Here is a 20093-nt window from a genome sequence, read left to right on the forward strand (position 1 = left end):
AATATCAAAATTTTAAAAATTCTTAACATCTTTTTATTCTTATATTTATAAGTGTCTATATTCATTTTACGACATATAAACCTAATTATATTCGAACTAAGATAATATTCCGATAAAACTTTTTAAAAATTTTAAAAATCTTAATGTAAATACATGGATATCATATTATATAATCTTAAACATTATCAGGCAAGCTTATGACCCAAAGCCTCGAATGGTCGGATTTTGTGTGTCGGTTAATTAAATATGGACATGAAATGGCTTTCTTTTATTAGATAAACCACCACTTTAGCAGACACAGTCCTTGGGCAGAGGGCTAACTTTTAAATTAACAAGGGTAGTTGGATTGAATTGAATAAAAATAAAAACTTCAATGCTTTTTTTAAATAAAATTTGATTTTTACTTTCTTTATCTAAGGCGTCAGTGATCTGGTGAAGCTGGCAAGCAGCATTTATTGGACCAAGTAAATAGCAGCTGCAATCTCTATTTAAACCACAACCCAGTGTCTGACCAATGCACCAAAGGTTAGTGTGAGCTCTCACCAATGGCTGTCAAAGCTCTGCTGCTGTTACTATTGGCCACTTTTCTGCTTGTTTCAACAACAGTATGACTCTACTTCCTTTCTCATCTTTTGACTTAACCACAAAGAGTTTTTAGTTCTTGATGTTTATCCAACTCTCTTTTTTTCCTTTTTTTGTAGGTTGCTTCCAATGAAGTGGGAGTGAAGACTGAGGTGATTTTTCAATCATTTATTTTACTGTTTTGTCTTGTCTAGGTTGTAACAATCTTAAACTTGGTTCTTTTGAAACAATCTGATTCATGTTTTTTCTTTTTGGATAATGTATTTCTTGTATTTTTTCATACTGAATGCTATTAGCCATTGTGGTGCATAAGACCATAGTCTGTAAATGGAACTTTGCTAAATTTGTTGCATATCACTGTTCAGATTAAGTATGCTGCTCCTGTTCCAGTGAAGGCACCTATCCCTGCTCCACCCGTTAAGCCTCCCACCACTCCGGTGCCGCCGTACAAGGCTCCAACTCCAGCACCCCCAACTAAGGGCCCCACTCCATACAAACCCCCTACCAAGGCCCCCACTCCACCATATAAACCACCAACCAAGGCTCCTACTCCCCCATATAAACCCCCAGCTCCTGCACCACCAACCAAGGCTCCTACTCCACCATATAAGCCCCCAGCTCCTGCACCACCAACCAAGGCTCCTACTCCACCATATAAGCCCCCAGCTCCTGCACCACCAACCAAGGCTCCAACTCCACCATTTAAGCCCCCAGCACCAGCACCACCAACCAAGGCTCCTACTCCCCCATATAAACCCCCTACTCCCGCACCGGCACCTCCAGTCAAGGCCCCTACTCCCCCATATAAGCCCCCAACACCCCCAACCAAAGCACCAACTCCAGCACCAGCACCGCCAACTAAAGCACCAACTCCCCCATATAAGCCCCCAGTTCCTACACCTCCAGTTAAGCCACCAACAACTCCAGCACCGCCTTACAAGCCACCAAGTCCACCATTGCCACCTGTTAGGACAAAAAAGGGTAAAGAAAACATCATTTTTTCATTTACCAAAACTCAAGGAACTTATCTGTTATCTTTCTGACAACATGTTGGACAACTTTGTTGGCAGATTGCATCCCATTATGTGGACAAAGGTGCAAATTACACTCAAGGACTAACCTATGCTTGAGAGCTTGCATGACATGCTGTGACAGATGCAAATGTGTCCCACCAGGGACATATGGTAACAGGGAAATGTGTGGCAAATGTTATACTGATATGAGAACCCACCGCAACAAGCACAAATGTCCTTGAAAAGCCCAACCAAAGCCCCCAAAAAACGACACTTCTTGAGTATGTGTTTTTCATATTTGTAATAGCAAAAAAGCTTGCAGTAATAAGTTCTGTAAGAAGAGAGGAAATGGATGGATTTCTTGTAGTGTCTTCGTTTGTAATCCTAGAAGCTATGAACTTGTCAAATAGTTTTAATTAACATATAATTGAAGATAAATAAGTAGTATATAGTAAGTTCCCTTTTGTTCTCGTTAATGAAAAATTATGTTCCTAAGCAGAATGTAAGCCTAATATATGTTTATATTTTAACATTGAGAAATAAATAATAAATCTGAGTAGGCACATCATCCTTGGAAGATATTTCTTAGGCTCTTAGCATCAAATAATCCATCGAACCCTCAACAAATAGGGCCTTGGATGACTTAAAATGAAAATTATTTGGGTGTCCTTAGAATGAAGGATGAGTTGAGGTTTGGGATTGGGCTATTAGACCTTGTATTTTGTGTAAATTGTGGGTTTAGTACATTTAATTTAGTTTGATCAATATGCGAAAGTATATTTTGACACATCAAATTTTAAAAAGAACGTAACTTAATAGTTATCATCTGGTTAGGACTAAAATTTGACCTTCGGGATTTGATGAAATGCTTGGTAAGTGCTTGGTATTGCATTGGAGATTCTAACAAGATTCATGCCCTATTTCAAAAGCAAGGAGGGGCAACTTAGTTTGCGTCAATAGGTGGAATGTGAGGTTGAGGGTATTAGTATCTGAGGGGACGAATTTGTAAATGAGAAATTAGATGGCATCCTTTGTAATGTTGAGTGGAGTATCCTCTTCCACTGTAGTATAGGGTTGGCAAACGGTGCTATAGGCTCGGATCATAAGAATTAAAACGGAGAAAGACCTTCCAATTTCAATCTAGCAATGAACGTGAGAATATCATAAATGAAGGAAGAAAGAATTTGGGAGAGGACTTGGGACATGGATGGATAATGAAGAAATTGGAAGCTCTGAAATTCCAAGGTGTTGGCAAGGAAAAAGGGGAGATTGAAAAACTCAAAAAAATCTCTTGGCACCAAAGATTGAGAGTTAATTGGCTCCTGCATGGGATCGTATAATTATAATTTATATTATTAAACATGAGATAAAAAATTACGATGTAATTATATTTTATTAGTCAAACACGTTTAAAGACTAAAAATTTGTTATAATTACAAGAGAGTATAATTATAACCCAAATAATTATACGTTTATTCAATTACTATGTAATGCCCAAACACATCCTTAAAACATTATAGGAAATCACAAACCATTCACTTTGTCTTCACTAATAAACATTAACTCTTTTAACTTTAACCTTATTTGAAATTTTTTCCCAATGAGCAAGAATTAAATTGATACAATTTTATTAATATCGAGATTCAGTTGATTAAAGTTTGCGGAGATCCGCTAATTATTAGGACTATATCCAATTAGTCTCACTATTATTAAATAGATCAATTTAATTCTTATATTATTTAAAAAATCAAATAAACTTAAATTATAACAAAATCAACATATCTTGAAATTAATTTTTCAATTGTAATTTAATTTCAAATAAAAGATTTCATTTGCAAAATTATATAAGTTTTAAAATGTTAACTCTCTTAAATAATAAATGATATTTTTAAATAGTAAAAGTTAACTCTATATTTATTATACCTCACCTAATAGAACATATGACATCTTGAGAAAATATACGAGAGTCTCACGTGGATGTCTTACTTAGAGTCCCATCAACTTTATTTGATTCTTGTCATTGAATCTATTACATCGCACTATTCTTTAAATTTTTACATAGAAAAAGGTACTCAACCAGAGAGAAAGGTAGAACCAAAGGAAGGCTTCTTTGATTCAATTGAACGGTCTTGACGCGTTATCTAATCGGTTCCCATGGGAGAGCCGTTTCTTCCAAAGGTCATGATGGAAAGGTCTCGAAAGATACTTTGGTGAGAAAGAGACATTCTCAGAATAGATCTAGTTGTGGTTGTCACGATCTTTAGTATTTCGCTATCCCAAAGAGCGGGAAGCCTAGAAGGAAGGGATTGAGCTTGAAGGCTTTCACGGATTGATGCCGAGACTAGATTCAAACTAGACTTGGGCTTGGGTAAGGCCAGTATTCAAAGGTGTCAGTTCGATAGGACCGGAAGAAGAAGGTTTGGCAAGTGAAGGGAATTCGCTATAAGAGAAAGAGTGCATCGAGAATAGGCTTTGAGCGAGAATCCGATTCAACTCGTTCTTTTGGGTTTGGTACTTGCCACGGATCTCATCTCGTCTTTTTTAAGAAATATAGGCCTTGTAAGTAGTAAACTCCTTAAGTCAAGAGTCGTTATTAAACTAGACTCGATTGATATTTGGTTTAGTTTTGTAATTAAAATAATAAGTTATATTTTTAAAATATATTTTGATGTATTTAAAAACTAATTTTCCAATAAAAAAACTATTTTAGTATTTTTCTTGTACAAATGAGAAAAGAAAAATAAACAATAATAAAAAAAAAAAAACCAAATAACTGACTTTTAAGATGTAATAGTTTTCTTGTTGGTTTTCTTGCAAGAGTTTATAGAGAGGTGAGACCAAGTAATTTTGGGTTACAACAGAGAAACCAAAGTAACGAAAAAGATGGATATAGATGGGATCTTGGGTAACGGAGATTCGAAGCTAGGCAAATCAAGCATACCCAGGCGACGACAATGGGTTAAAAGAAGAGAAACATGGCTGGTTATTCTTGGTGTCATCCTCCATGCCGTTTACATGTTAAGCATCTTCGACATCTACTTCAAGACCCCCATTGTTCATGGCATGGATCTTGTCTCCCCTCGCTTCTCTCCTCCTGCTAAACGCCTTGTTCTTCTTGTTGGTAAACCCACCTTTCTTCTCTTTTTAGGGTTCAACCCCCCTTGATTTTGTTGAATAGGATTGATAGTGAGAAATGGCTTGTTGAGTTCGATGCAAATCTGGCAATTCAGCTAAATCGAAACAAAGAACCTTTTGGGTATGTTAGTTATTTTAGCTTTGTACTAAAAGGCCAAGTTTTTTATATGAAAAATGGAGAACTCAATGATGGGCTGTTCATGATTATTGTGATGCATCTACAGTTTAATGTTTGAAACATTTCATTTTCCTGAAATGATTACTCATTTTTTAATGTTTAGTGTAATTACTAATTGCTACGTTTTGGTAAAACCATATCATTGCAGCGGATGGTTTACGTGCTGATAAATTTTTCGAGCCAGATTTGGAAGGGAATTTCAGAGCACCCTTTTTAAGAAATGTGATTAAGAATCAAGGTCGATGGGGAGTATCTCATGCTCGGCCTCCAACGGAGTCAAGGCCTGGACATGTTGCTATAATTGCTGGTTTCTATGAGGACCCTAGTGCAGTTACAAAAGGTTAATGTTTTAAGCATTATTACATCACCTTGCTGGAATTGACCAACAAATTTTTCCCTTTGTTAAGCTTTTCCATTTTGATTGCAGGATGGAAAGCTAATCCAGTTGAATTTGATTCAGTTTTTAATCGGAGCCGGCATACAATTTCTTATGGTAGTCCAGATATTGTTCCAATATTTTGTGGTGCTTTGCCGCACAGCACTTGGGCTACATATCCCCACGAGTTTGAAGACTTCGCTACTGGTCTGCTTAAAATTTTGTGGAAGGCAAATTTCTCTTATAAATTATGAAATCGTTCTAAAAGAAAAGAAAGAAGCTTAAAATGAAAAAAAATAATAAAAAGAGGGTTCTCATCAAACTGTTCTTTTTTGAACTATTAATTGAAAATACCTCTGCTAGTAATTTTGGATACTGCTTCTTTGCTTCCAATCATACCTTGTTTATTCCTATTCCAATTAGATTACATTGATATGAACATGCTTTATATGTTGACACCTTTCAAGGTTTACAACTAAATTCTATCAGCGTTCTATATATTTGGCTTTCTTGAAATCCTTGTATTATGATGCTTACTGATGATTGTATTTCATCTTTATGATTTTCACTCTTGTTCAATGCTTATTTCAATTGATGTAAATGCAGATGCATCCTTTTTGGATGAATGGTCTTTTGATCAATTTCAGAGCCTGCTGAATAGGTCCAATGAAGACCCAAAGTTGAAAAGGTTACTTGAACAAGATAATCTTGTTGTATTTCTGCATCTACTTGGTTGTGATTCAAATGGTCATGCACATCGTCCCTTTTCATCTATTTATCTCAACAATGTAAAGGTTGTTGATCATATTGCCGAACGTGTTTATAATCTTCTTGAGAATTACTACAAGGACAATCGTACATCATATATCTTCACAGCTGATCATGGAATGAGTGACAAAGGTGGGGAACTCTTTTATATACTTCACCTTATTTACTTTTGTTATCTTGCTCTAGGTTGTATGACTGAAAATCTTTTGATAAGACCCCTATGCTCGAGATCTCCTTGGAAGTAAGGTAGTAAGGTGTGTCTACCACTAGGCCATGCCTTGTCCATTGTAACATGTAACTTTTTATAAGACCAAAACTAGTTTTCTACTTAATCTTTCTTCCTCTAGTTCTATTTGTTTTCTTTGATCGTTTCTAATTACAGATTCTGACATGATTAGCTTTTGATTACTAGGAAGTCATGGGGATGGGCATCCTTCAAACACTGATACTCCTCTAGTTGTCTGGGGAGCTGGCGTAAAACATCCCAGGCCAGTCACTGCAAAAGATCACTCGGATCATGTTCTTCGTTTTATTGATCAACATTTGCATGACACGCCAACACCTAAAGAATGGGACCTCGATGGCATCGAAAGAGTTGATGTCAATCAAGCTGATATTGCACCGCTCATGGTTGTTTAATGTTGATAAAAAAAAAAAAAATCCTGTTTAAAGTATTTCTTTGAAACATGTTTAACCCCCAACTGAACTGATGCTCCTTACTTTTTTTGGCAGTCAACTCTTCTTGGTTTGCCTTGTCCAGTCAATTCAGTCGGGAATTTACCTCTTGGTTACGTTGACATGAAAGAGGTGAGTCTGAATATTTTTCATTAGAATGCTTATTTTGAGATCTGTTATGAACTTAGGATGGGCTATTTTATACTCTGATGGAGATCAACTAATTAGGTATTTCGGTGCGGCTAAACAAGTTTTCATTGCAATAAATGCATAGAAAACTGATGAAAAATATTCACTATTTAATGTTCAGGAAGAAGAAGTAGAAGCTGTGCTAGCTAACACAAAACAGATTCTGAACCAGTTTCTGCGCAAATCACGTATCCTTTTCATAAACTAGTTTTAGTTCAATGCAGTATGGTACTTAATTTGTTTTCCATAATTCCTTGAAAAGATTTTATATTACAAAATAAGATCATTGTCTATCTTTAAGTTTTGTTCCTCATGAAGTTTGAACTTAGATTTGTTGACCAGAATGTTGTGTTTCATGTTTTCACTCAGAAATACCCTTTGTAACTTTTTTAAACATTTACCTGATTTTGGCCAACCGAAATCTTATTACTTCTTATCTACATGTTTTTTATTCAATTATTGGATATTCTGTTTGATTCTGTGTTAAAATGTGGAAGGTGTTACTGGATTATGGATTGGCATTCTGTAACTCTTTTCCTTGACAAACTTAGAAATAAAGCAATCACATTCACTGTTTTTCAAGCCTTTCAAGCCACTTGCGTCTTACTCCTCTATGTTGAATCAAATTGAGGAATTGCTAAGTGCTAGAGACTATAAAGCTGCCATGCAGCTATCAGAAAATCTAAGAAGCTTGGCACTGAAAGGACTTCATTATTTTCAAACTTATGATTTGCTGATGCTGATGGCCATGATTACTCTTGGATATATCAGTTGGATGGTCTTTCTTGTTCTTCATGTTCTGCAAGCTTATACTTTATTGCCAGGAGATATATTTAGAAAGGAGGAAGCCGTTCGCCAGAAATCTAATACAGGAAAAGTAATGTCTATGTAAGCTTAATCTCTTTTAAACTTACTTTTAACGACAGAGGGAAAAAAGAGAAAACAAATGGAAATGTTTTTCATAAGTTTATGAAGCTTGAAGCCAAAATGCCTTGTGGTAAATTAGTTTCTTAAAAAATTACCTTATATTTCAAAGCTGACAAGAACTACTTGGTTCTATTAGTTGAGCTCCTAGTTTCTTTGCAGACACCAACATTTTTTCAATTATGCTTAGTTTACTATATTTATATCATGTTTGTTTGCTTTCCTTGCTCATTTTTGTATTATTTTTCATCAAATGAGCATTTTCTGGATAGGGAACAAATTATTTGTTTCTTCCAGTTAGATACTACATTCTCACATATATCATCCTATATGGCAGGCTCAGCTATGTGGCTGTCTGTTTATGGCAGTAGTCAGTGTTCTGCTATTTCTGGAGCGCTCCCCTCCACTTTACCATGCATACTTTGCCATGACGATATTTCTCTGGACGCAAATACTAAATGAATATAAGTTTATAAAAGCACTTTGGAGATACTTACGTGGGAGAGAATCCGACTATGTCATTAAACTTCTGGCCCTTGTCGTGGTCTCAGTGATCATTCTTGAGCTCCTGGTATGCTGGTACAACATTCTGTTGTTTTTGTGATTATTTAAGTGATATTTTAATGTTCTAAACCGTGTTTTATTGTACCTTGTACAGGTGCATAGCTTCACTGAGAGAAAACTCTACACTTGGTGCTTCCTCATAGTCGGAGCCATAGCTTCTATATATCTTTACAAATCAATTCCATGGAGATCTGGAATTCCAGTTTTTGTTTGTCTCACTTGTTGGTTCTTGTCTCTATTTACTTTAATGCCTGCTGAAATTCCTGATAATAATAAGTTGGTGTGAGTTGCCTTCCTTGTTCCTCCTTTGTCGTGATTTTTCCTTTTATTTAAAGATAGGTGAACTGGTTCGACAATAGAAGTACAAACACATTCTAACCTCTATCATTCCCAAAAGTTAAGGTTTCTTAAAATTATTGTTTGTTGATAAAGTTTAATTCCTTAAGACTGATGGAAAATTATAGTATCAGTTCCCTTTACATAATTCTATCATCTATAATGTTTTAATTGGTTATACTTGTGCCTCATGAACGTGTGCAGAAATGCTAGTGGAGTGATGGTTATTGTAATAGGATTAACTGGAAAGTGGCTTGACCTAAAAGCTGGTGTGAATAGATTCTGGTTTGGCATTTGTAATCATGAAAAGAGACAACCCAGGTTTCCTATGCTCTTTCAATTACAGGTAGGCAACATATCTCTCTACCTTTTGCTGGAATGATAAGCTCGTGTATATTGTTAACACAATTGAAAGTAACTGCTTTCTTACTGCTTGAAATCAGGCTCTTTTGGTTGGATTATCATCGGTAATGGTGTTTTTATCTACATCTCACAGAACAGTGAAGCAAGAACTACACACAATACACCAGTTGATGAACTGGTTCATTGCTGGTATGCTTTTATAGTCTTCTGTTTTCGCTATTTTTTCAGGCTCTTCAGTGAAGCTGTCTTAAGGCATTGAACCTTTATGATGTACAAAAGAAACTATGTTTCTTAACCTGAATTGGAGACTTTTAAGACCATCTTCCTCACATTCTGATGCTAATTTTATGTTTCTTAATTTCTGTTTGAAATACATCAAAATGCTACCTCATTCTTGGTCAAATGTTGTTTCCACGTCAAACTTGTGCATATGATGTATATTGGCATTTGATTAAATGGCTGTAGGTACTGAAAACAATTGATTTTTGTTAAATTCCCAAAATGAAAAACCGTGGCTTTTGTAATATATATAATCTTCATGTGTTACTTGGACTCAAGTGTGAATGTCAGATATAGGTATGTGCCCGACACAGGTATGTTCAATTTTTTCTTTCATGTTTTTCTTTTTTTTTTTTGGGTGTATTGGGAGGGTCGTATCCTTGTACCTCATGTCCAGATATGCATCAAACATGGGTGTTGGACATACATGAGTACTCCAACATTAAAGAGTCGGAGTAACATGCACCCACATATACGTCTATTGAGGGCTTCACTCCTCTTCCATAGATCTTGCGCTTGCCAATGGCTGCTCGTTATATAATATTGCAAGTTGAAACTGCTGACTCTAGGTCATAACGACACAAATTACATTGAATCATGCATTAGTAAAAGCTTACATTATCTTCCATCAATTGTGTCCCTAAAATATTTGTTTTTTTTTTTTTCAGGTTTCTCGATGATTCTCCCATTGTTTTCAGAAAATGGCCTCTTGTCCAGGCTCAATTCTATATTTCTTGGTTTTGCACCACCGTTCCTTCTATTATCTATTGGGTAGATCTCATCTTAAACTTGTGTTATCGTAATGCTCAATTGAGGCATGATATGATTTGTTGCCCTTTGTTTTCAAACCCGTGCAGATATGAAGCTGTCTTCTATGGTGCGCTTGGTCTTGTGCTAATTGCATGGATACTATTTGAAAACTCGCTTCTCTACGTGCGTAAGGTGAACAAATCTTCTGCTTCTGGAAAGAACTTGGGGGAACATGCCTTCCTTGAAAATGATACTCGATATTTGCAGCTGTCTGATATGAGAATACCTTTAACCTTTGTAAGTCATCTTTCTCTATCTGTTTTATTGTTATTTCTTTTAAGGAGCAGATTGCTATAGGCAGTTTATGTTACTCATACTTGGGTGTGAGTGTTGACTATGATATGTGTCCGACATGGGTATGGTCAAGTTTTTTATAATTATTTTTTATATATTTATATAGGGTCTTAGAGGTTGTCCCTGTAACCATATATCAGACACAAGTCATAAACATGGGTACTTAAAGAAAAATAAAGAGTTGGAGCAACATAGATTTGCTTAGTTTAGAGGATTTTACAGTTTGTAATTTACATAGTGCTGACGAACTGTCTTTGGTAGATGGTCTTATTTAACGTGGCCTTCTTTGGGACGGGAAATTTCGCAAGTATAGCTAGTTTCGAGATTTCATCAGTCTACAGGTTCATCACTGTTTTTAGTGTAAGTAACGGTTAAACTACCTATATATCTTTTACTGTTTCTTCTTGTAAGCCAAACTGAATTACTTCCAATTGCAGCCCTTTCTGATGGCAGGACTCCTCATCTTCAAGTTATTCATACCATTCCTGCTTGTTATGTAAGTTTTTCGAATTTAAAAGAAATGTTAGAATGATCAATGATTCTTCAACGAAACTGGCTTGACCATCGGTTTTTAGCCATGATGCTATGTGACTTTTGCATCTATGGGCTATTAATACATTCAATCACATTTTTATGAAGTTTCATTAACTATTGCACCTTAGCTTTAGAAACTTCATCGTGGTTTCAAAACTCCCTGAAACACCGAATGAGTGAATCGTCTTTAATCTGCTATAAAGATTATCATCGGTTAAGGTGACATATTTAGTCTCGGTTTCCCATTTTAAGTTAAGCTTATATAACAATGTCACTAGTAAAGAATGCAAGTTTGTATCGATATATGCTGGAATATAGTAGTTAACTATAAACATGGTTCTGTTTGTTCTTTGAGAAACACAGATGTGCATTCAGTGCAATAACCAAACTACTCGAAGTTCCAAGAATAGGATGCTACTTCCTCGTTATTCTTTGTTCAGACGTGATGACAGTCCACTTCTTCTTTCTGGTATTAAACTTTTTCAGAAATAAAGTTTGGCGCAGCCGATTCTATTGATTGATGTTTTAGCCATTTTTGAACCTTGCTTTGCTTGAAAGTAAGGAAATTATGTGAAATCACCTGTGGTTATAGTTATTTCCTGAGGGCCTTACTGGTTTGGTAATCGGCTTTTTAACAGGTGAAGAACACGGGGAGCTGGATGGAAATTGGTAATAGCATTAGCCATTTCGGAATCATGAGTGCCCAAGTTGTGTTTGTGCTGCTACTTTTTGCTCTCACAAATATATACACGAAAGACATTGAAATCAGATCAGGGAGTCGAGATTCCCGAAAAGTAATGTGATTCACGAGAAACCAGAACTCATTAGCATTATAAATAGCTAGCCAAATTTATTACCAAGGTAAAAGCATTTAGTTTCTCAGATTCTATGGCTTTCGAGGCCTTTGGTTCATCAGCCATGGATGAAAATTTTGTTTCTTCCATTTCACAATATGCTTGCTGTTAGCTTTGAGAAAATAAGATTCATGGGATTTTCCAAGTGATATTGAATCTTTTTTTTTTTTTTTGAAATTGAAGTTTGCTTGTGATAGTGAAGCCGTTTACCTTGAGACTTTTTCCTTTGTTTTCGGCAATTTGAACCATATGACTTGCATCTACCAAGGCTGCCAATTTGAGTTTATTGATATTTTTAAATTTATTTTCATATAGAGAGAGAGAGAGTCTAAATTTTAGTTTTTTTTAATAGGGTATATTTCATATAGCTGCAATTATATTTCAATTACATACATATTAATAAATATATATACATGTAAATATAAATTTTAAAATTATTAATTAATATATAGGTCTGAAACATTATCTATTGACTGGTGCCCATAGAGTGTAAACTATCATGACCAAGACATTGACTACCGTAACTTTTATCTAACAGTAGGTTGGGTTGGATTGTATTTTGTTTCTTCGTAAATTTGTTTTTGTATGTTAAAAGTTTCATCTATTTTTGTTGTTAAAAATTAGTTTTTATGTGTCAGTATGAGATATATGCGGCATAACATGTGCTATTGTTTTGTTATTTTATTAGTCACGTAAGCTTTTAATAGTATAAATTGATGAAATTTTTAACAAAAAGACTTTATTATTAATCTTTTTGAGTAAAAAAATGACAAAATATAATTTGATATTGTTTTAAGTAATGTGTAACACTTTATTTTTGGTTGGATAGAAAATTTGGAATCTTTGAATTCATAAAGCAGACCGCGTGAAACGTGAAATTTAAAGATTCGTTTAAAAAATAAAATAAAATATTAAGTTGGATAAAAGGTAAATCAAAATTTATAGTTTTTTTTTTTTGTTAGTTAAGTTAATTTTCAATAGAAAAAATCGAATAACATACAAAAATTAATCAATTTAAAGCACATCAAACTGAAAAAGTGTTGGGATCAAAACTATGACCCTCAAAAGAAATTAGAATGGAAAAACAAACGTTTACTGCACACTCATTTCGTAGCATTTTCATTGATGGGGACATTGCCATTTTCCCGGACTTAACATCCCCAAAGCTGCTCAACTTTGACCACGAAGAACCCCACAAGGACAAGACCCATAGACTTTAGTTAATATAATTATGATTATTTTATTTACTCTCTCAAATAAAGCTCTCTCTTCCCATTATACAAACCAAGGATCAAGTCAATGGCAAGCCAGATGAACCAATTGTAAGTAAATTTTCATTCCTTTTTTTCCCTCGTGTTTTTGATGGATTGTTTTACTTTATTTTGTGTTCTGAAACTACAGATTCTGCAGTGGATTAGAGGTTGCTAATTTCGTGGTCAGCTCTGGGTTGCTCAAACTTTCATGGGCTAAAATCTTAGACTGTTATGGTGGATTCAATCTAAATGAGCTCCAAAATTTGGGGTTATCAATAAAATGGAAAGCTTATCAACAAGCTAATATTAACATCCTTGTTTTCACCACATCTCCTATTTGTACCAAATCTCATCTTCAAGATTCAAAACAACTGGTTTCTTCCACAGCTTTTAAGGAGAGTTTTCCAGTCTTTGAATTCCTCTGCAACAATGGCAACTCTTTCTCTATTCATAAAGCTGCAATTGCTCTCTTTGCTGATCACTTTCATGAGCTCTTGCAATTGAAAGCTGAGGTTAGTGTCTTTCTAATTCCTTAATTCTTGCTCTATATAGTCCTTTTTTAAATTGGTTATATTTTTCTAAATTTTCCGCTTAAAGGCCATATCTCCGTCATCCATGTACTTCAAGAAAAATCTAAGAGTCAATCTAGCTAGCATGTTATAAGTTGCAAAAATACTATGGAAACACTATTATTAAGAGTTAGATTGCATTCTCTCTCTTTTACTCAAACATGGGTAAATTAATTCCTATACTTAGATAAAAAAACTGACCAGTCATTTTTGTTAAATACTTCATCCATTTACTGTTAAAAACTGACATTGCTGATGGACCAATTTTTAACAGTAAAAATAGATGAAATTTTTAATAGAATGACTATTTACTGTTTGATCTAATGTACATGGACTAATTTGCTCATTTTTTTAGTAGAGGGACCAAAATGCAATCCGACCCCTAATACGAGGTTCTTTATGGTGCTTTTACTGGTTATAAGTTCAATTTTATAAGTCTTGCATTTGACAACCTGACCATAGATATGGTATGGTTGACTGTGAATATTAATCTGTTGTAGAGGAACTACATGATCATAAATCAAAGTTTTGCCAGCTATCTTAGGCTTTAATTATTTCCAAGTTACTACCTCTAATTGATGCAGTGTGGAAGGAATTCCAATAGCTTAATTGTAACTGGACATTCTTTAGGAGGATCAGTTGCTTCACTCTTCACCTTATGGCTGCTCGAAAGCCTCGATATATCGTTGGCTAAACGACCCCTTTGTCTCACGTTCGGCTCACCGCTCGTCGGTGATAAAGGGTTTCAACAAGCCATTTCACAACATCCTGCATGGAATTCTTGTTTCCTCCATGTTGCTGCAACAAGCAAAGATTCCATTCCAAGACTTTTCATTGCTCCCCGTGATCTTAACTCCATGGATTTAGATTCAAAATCTGATGATTATAAGCCTTTTGGTACCTTTCTTTTATGTTGTGAAGATGGATGTACTTGGTCTGAGAACCCTGAAGCTGTCTCTGAGCTACTAATGGCAGTAGAAACGGAAGATGCCGGTAATGAAGAATGGACAATTAATGTTTACAGCAGGATTATTGAACAACTCGAGTCGATGATAGTCCGGAAAGGTATCTCACAGGTTAATGAATCAATTCTGAATTCACTTCGAGCTGGAACAACTTTGCAAACAGAAGCAATTAGAATCCGAAATGAACAGGTAGATCAAACTTGTTTCGATCTTCATGCATATCTTTATATATTACGTATAAGCCAGGCCGAGTAACATACTTTCTATGATCTGAACTTGCATTGAATTCGAGTAGCTGTTGATCAAGAAACTGGAGGAATTGGAAGAGATATGTCTGTTCAACAAGGGAAAAGCATTTGACCCTGCAAAGAAATTAAATGTCATAAAAATAAAAATGGCTGAACTAGAATGGTATAAGAAGGTTGCTAAGGCTAATGAAACAGGTTACTATGATTGTTACAAGAAGCAACTCAGTCGGCGGGATCGCGATGTCATCAAGCACAAGAAGTTCCTCACAAACTACTGGAAAGAAGTCGTTGCACAAAATGAGAGGAAACCTCAGAAACAACTGGTTTACCTCCGATCACGGTGGTTGTATGCTGGTACGACCTATCGGAGAATGGTTGAGCCACTTGACATAGCTGACTACTACAGAGATAATGGAAGCAACTATGTGACTACTGGCAGATCACATCATTATATCAAGTTACAGCAATGGCTTGAAGAAGACGAGAAACAAAGCAGATTTCGGATCGATACCAAGAAACAAAATGTGGATGTTATTCTAACAGATGATTCTTGCTTTTGGGCTCATGTCGAAGAAGCCCGGCTATGGTGCAAATCATTGAAGACAGCTGATGTTGGTATGATCTCAGAGAGGGTGTGTTTGAGGCAGAAACTGATGGAATTTGAGGTTTATGTTATGGAACAAATCAAGAAATATGCAGTGTCCTCTGAAATTTTCTTGAAAGGTAGCAGTTTTATGCAATGGTGGAAAGAGTATGAGATGCTTATTGAGCCTCACCATAATTCACCATTGACAGATTTCATTAGGAACTGTAAATTTCAGCAGTATGCTAGTGGGTGTTTGGTACTCAATTAAGTTATACCAGTAAAGATGGTAATAACTTCGCAAATACCACAATGCATTGCAGTGAATAATCCAAAATGTAATTACTCTTTTCACTTTGATTTTAGTAAATTTCTGATTTCGGAGTGAAGTATAGTACATTTACCTAATTTTGCATCATACGGCTAATCTTCTATATAACATTTCATTTATTTGTCAAAATTTTAATGTTCTAAAGATGTGGTTATTATAAGCTTGTAAAAACGTATGATAACATTTACATCATATCTGAAACTTTTAAAATTTCAAATTAATAAAACTTAAGCTGTACTTTAATAAAATTTATAAATTTAATTATTTATTCATTTAATAAAATAAGATTAATAAATATTTTATATAAAATTTATTAATTTTAATTCACTTAAGATTAAAATTAATTTTACTAAAATTTAAGAAAAATAAAACTATTATAAACAATTAATTTAATAAATAATGTATTTCATACTTTATGACTATTACTATGAAAGCTGTTATATAATGTAAAAATAAAATATAATAACTTTGGTTAGAATAAACATTGTTGTTATAACAAAATGTTATTATAGAGGGTTACTATTATTGAGAGAGTTGATTGTATTTACTTTTATGCATTTTTACTAGTTTTTACTTTTTTTTTTTTTAGCATTAGATGCTTTCAAAATGAGTTTATGACTTTTATTGAGATTAATTCGAGCTTGAAATGCATGATCGAACACAAATGGAGGCGAAACAAGCGAGCAAATATGAAAGAAATGCAAAGTACCCAACCAAAGACGTGCACATTGTGTGACACCCCACACCCAGCCCGGTCGTCAAATCCAAATGTGTGACATCACATTACGTTGTCAAAGTAACTCAATCTGACTCTATCACAAATGACAAGCAACATGACATTCAATTAAATAATTTATCAGTGTATACACACAAATTAATTCAATGCATGAACATTAATCCCATGCTATGTATTCAGAAGATGTATGGAGGTTATAACATGGTTGGGATTCGAGTCCAACTCTTTTTATCAAATTTCAACATAGTGTCTCGAGCCAGGAATCTTCATGTCTCGAGACGGAGGGTTTAGCGTACTTAGTGAGTGTGCAAGACACTATCCAAAGGTATGAGAGCTCGAGGCTGGTTGCCATGTTGCTAAACGAAAGTTCAATGTCACAACATAGTGAATAGAGTGCCAAAATTCCAAAACTGCCTTTGGTGTCGCGACACACCCCTGAATCTAAACTTCAGCCAAGCAAACTGCATTCAATGTCGCGACACAGGTACTAGATGTCATGACACTAGCCCTACATGGGAAGAAATTACCAGCTGAGGGCGTTTTGGTTTGCACAATGAAAATTAACGTAAAAACATCAATTGTCCTAGGGCTAAGGACGACGACCAACCCTAACACTATAAATAGACTCATAAGACACTTGAGAAAGGACCACTTTTGTAACTTAGAATTTTTTTTAGTTTAGTTTTCAGTTTTTAGTTCTTTTTAGACTTACGATTTATTTCCAGTTGTTTTCATTCGTGTTAATCAAAAGAGCTGATTTGTAGATTCAACACAAACTCTATAGAATTCTGCACTTCAAATATTCAATACAATCATAATTTCTTCTTAAACTTTTATTCTTAATTCGTTCATAATGCTTATTTATTTTATCAACTTTACATTGTTTATGAAATCCATGAGGAACTAATCCTCTTATAGGGGATTAGCGAGTGGAAGTGTGATTAATTAAGTTCTATGTAGGGTTTTCTTAGAGGATCAACTATTTGGGATAGGAAAAACTTAAACACTAGGCCTGACAACCCTAAGAAGTCATTTAGGTGAGAATTAACCCAAAATTGATATTGCTTATCTGTGAACCCCTTATCCCTATCTGGTTTGGACTGAGAGGTCAAGAGATAAGTAGTTCTTCTCGACTTGTTAGCTTAGTAGGAGATCAAGAGATTCTTCTAGGGTAACGACTAGTTGATTGAGTAGAGACCTAAAATAGGAATTAATTATTACCACCGAAGCGAGCTAATCACCCATACTTAGATTTGGTTGAATTACATCTTAGTTTTCTGTGTTCACTTTATTTTGCATGATTATTTATTTTAGTATAAAACCCAAAACTATTTTCCACTTTATGTTTTATCGTAATATAATTTATCTAAAGTAATAATTTTTTTTATTTATGTTTAGATTAATATTAATTTAGTACTCACCTCTATTGGATACGATCCTCGGAGTACTTACCAATTCCGTTGTAAAGTATATTACAACCTGACCTGTATACTTGTGGACACTGCCTCAATTTCATATATTTAATTGCAGTATTTACACTCTGGACGTTAGTACGCCCGGAGGCGGTCAGAGACCATAAGGTCTATGTCTTGAGATAAAACCTTTCAAGTCTCGAGACTAATCTCAAGAGAAACCTCTCTTGTTTTCTTATTTTAGCTTCGATGTTTGGTTCTTTCGAGACAAAAATTGTCTCCAGACCTGGAATAGGACAAAATTATTTTAGCTTCGATGTGCCCTTGTCTTGAGACAAAGGCCACTCTGTCATGAGACCTAAGTGGAATTGTCTTGATATCTGCTTGGTAAGTTTCAAGACCTTAAGCACCAAATGGTAAATTTTGTTCTAATGGTTCTAATGGTTTCGAGAGATGTTCATACTGTCTCGAGACTAAATGGTAAAATGACCCTAAATGACCATTTTTAAGCATCTAAGCCATACCAAATTGTACCTAAAAAATACCTAAATGTTACATCAATGCAAAATCATCAATCCAACATATAGAAACACATCCAATCACTAACAAATCCTAACATCCATTTCATCAATGTATAATCAAATTAATTATGCAATCGAATACTTATAAACATGCATAATTATCTTTAAATCGAAAGATGAAACTCACCACTCAAAACATTGTAGGTCATGATACCAAAAGTACTAAAACATTAACGTAAGCAACATGCTCAAACCAACCTAAGTACATGCCATTTAACCAAAACATATATATACATACAAAATAGGCACAAGATGATTTCCGAGCAGAGCTGCTGAGTTGGATGCTTTATGACTTCTAATCTACTATCACTCTCGTCCAAGACCTATGCACGGAAACAAACAAAACCGTATGCTAAGTAATGCATACTTAGTGGTGCTAACATAATTCAAATTCAAATATAAACATAATAGAATCAAATAAACATACTAAATAACAAGATTAAATATGATAATCAATAACTATTTCAATATTATCATCATTAATACGTATACACCTGAGAATAATTAGACCCTTAAAAGATTCATGACCATTTAACATTCGATCATGTTTATATCAACATTTTACTTGTTTTCAAATCACATAGTTTCGATGCATCCTCAGGGTATTTGCATCTATTTTACCATATTAATGTCATATATCATATAAACATCATTATCACATTTCAATAATATAAGCATTCAACATATAATTTTTACATTTTAATCCCTATTAACAAAATCGGGCTTAAGGACAGATACTCGGATCAATCCACTATCACACCAATATATGCACCGAAGTGCTGGTCGGGCATAAATACACCGATCCCACCGATCACATCAGAATACACTCGTACCTTCAGAGAATTTGAGCTAGTGTTATGTTCTCAACCCCAAGTGAATTAGAGAACTATCACAATATATATACACACATATGCTGAATCTCCCACCTATCAAAACGGATCTTATGGCATGTCAACTATACCCGTAACTCTATTCAATAGTGTTAATAGGGAAATTTTCAATCAATATACCAATGATCACATATAACATAATAAGGTGTCTACATACCTTTCAAATACATCTACATCAACAGTTTACTATCCTCGTCCACTTGACGAGTTAAACACGCACAATTATTTAATGAACTCGAAATATGAGAGTACAAATCAGAAGTGATTATTCGTTAACGGATTTAGATTTCTTTTTGTCCCGTAAAGGTCCTACATCGTCTTTAGCTACAAAAATTAAATCCGAATACAAAAAATTCATCAATCATGCAATTCAAACATAGATCATAACAACATAGACATGAATATATTTTATTCATTTTTGTCCCTATAAGCCCTAATATTCAAAATGCTTGTAATTCTTTGTTCTCTTTATCAAATCAAAAATCGATTTTATATTTCTTCACTTGGTACCTCTAACTTCCAATCCTTGACATTATTTTCTAACAGCTTTCAATTTATTCAATTTGGTCACTAATGTTCAACAATAATTTCAAAGTCTTTAAGCTTAAATTCAAGCTTATTCCTACAACACCCATTACCTTACTAATATTA

General features: G+C 34.6%; 3 protein-coding genes across 3 annotated transcripts; all 3 read left to right on the forward strand.

Moving 5' to 3' along the window:
• Window positions 1-451: 451 nt before the first annotated feature.
• LOC105768486 (gibberellin-regulated protein 14) lies at window positions 452-2090 on the forward strand. Its single transcript, XM_012588422.2, has 4 exons — window positions 452-605; window positions 702-734; window positions 948-1563; window positions 1653-2090. Exons 1-4 carry the CDS (start codon window positions 546-548, stop codon window positions 1835-1837), a joined length of 894 nt encoding a protein of 297 aa, XP_012443876.1. The 5' UTR covers window positions 452-545; the 3' UTR covers window positions 1838-2090.
• A 2298-nt stretch (window positions 2091-4388) lies between these two features.
• Window positions 4389-12089, forward strand: LOC105768466 (uncharacterized). Its single transcript, XM_012588389.2, has 18 exons — window positions 4389-4716; window positions 5057-5248; window positions 5336-5491; window positions 5891-6184; window positions 6465-6682; window positions 6785-6859; window positions 7038-7104; window positions 7468-7793; window positions 8178-8411; window positions 8499-8686; window positions 8945-9086; window positions 9184-9292; window positions 10051-10153; window positions 10240-10429; window positions 10748-10846; window positions 10924-10982; window positions 11384-11489; window positions 11659-12089. The coding sequence occupies exons 1-18, from the start codon at window positions 4479-4481 to the stop codon at window positions 11821-11823; spliced, it is 2961 nt and encodes a 986-aa protein (XP_012443843.1). The 5' UTR covers window positions 4389-4478; the 3' UTR covers window positions 11824-12089.
• A 941-nt stretch (window positions 12090-13030) lies between these two features.
• On the forward strand, window positions 13031-15910 carry LOC105768477 (senescence-associated carboxylesterase 101). Its single transcript, XM_012588411.2, has 4 exons — window positions 13031-13196; window positions 13276-13639; window positions 14281-14850; window positions 14957-15910. Exons 1-4 carry the CDS (start codon window positions 13174-13176, stop codon window positions 15761-15763), a joined length of 1764 nt encoding a protein of 587 aa, XP_012443865.1. The 5' UTR covers window positions 13031-13173; the 3' UTR covers window positions 15764-15910.
• The last annotated feature ends 4183 nt before the right edge of the window (window positions 15911-20093 follow it).

Source organism: Gossypium raimondii, chromosome 7 (assembly GCF_025698545.1).
Source record: "Gossypium raimondii isolate GPD5lz chromosome 7, ASM2569854v1, whole genome shotgun sequence".
NCBI classification, from domain to species: Eukaryota; Viridiplantae; Streptophyta; class Magnoliopsida; order Malvales; family Malvaceae; genus Gossypium; species Gossypium raimondii.

Coding starts and splice junctions, on each gene's coding strand:
- LOC105768486 (XM_012588422.2), top strand. CDS start 546: ATGGCTGTCAAAGCTCTGCTGCTGTTACTATTGGCCACTTTTCTGCTT. Junction 606..701: donor TTCTGCTTGTTTCAACAACA/GTATGACTCTAC, acceptor CTTTTTTTGTAG/GTTGCTTCCAATGAAGTGGG. Junction 1,564..1,652: donor ACCTGTTAGGACAAAAAAGG/GTAAAGAAAACA, acceptor CTTTGTTGGCAG/ATTGCATCCCATTATGTGGA.
- LOC105768466 (XM_012588389.2), top strand. CDS start 4,479: ATGGATATAGATGGGATCTTGGGTAACGGAGATTCGAAGCTAGGCAAA. Junction 5,492..5,890: donor GTTTGAAGACTTCGCTACTG/GTCTGCTTAAAA, acceptor ATGTAAATGCAG/ATGCATCCTTTTTGGATGAA. Junction 6,860..7,037: donor GTTACGTTGACATGAAAGAG/GTGAGTCTGAAT, acceptor TTTAATGTTCAG/GAAGAAGAAGTAGAAGCTGT.
- LOC105768477 (XM_012588411.2), top strand. CDS start 13,174: ATGGCAAGCCAGATGAACCAATT. Junction 13,197..13,275: donor GCAAGCCAGATGAACCAATT/GTAAGTAAATTT, acceptor CTGAAACTACAG/ATTCTGCAGTGGATTAGAGG. Junction 13,640..14,280: donor TCTTGCAATTGAAAGCTGAG/GTTAGTGTCTTT, acceptor TAATTGATGCAG/TGTGGAAGGAATTCCAATAG.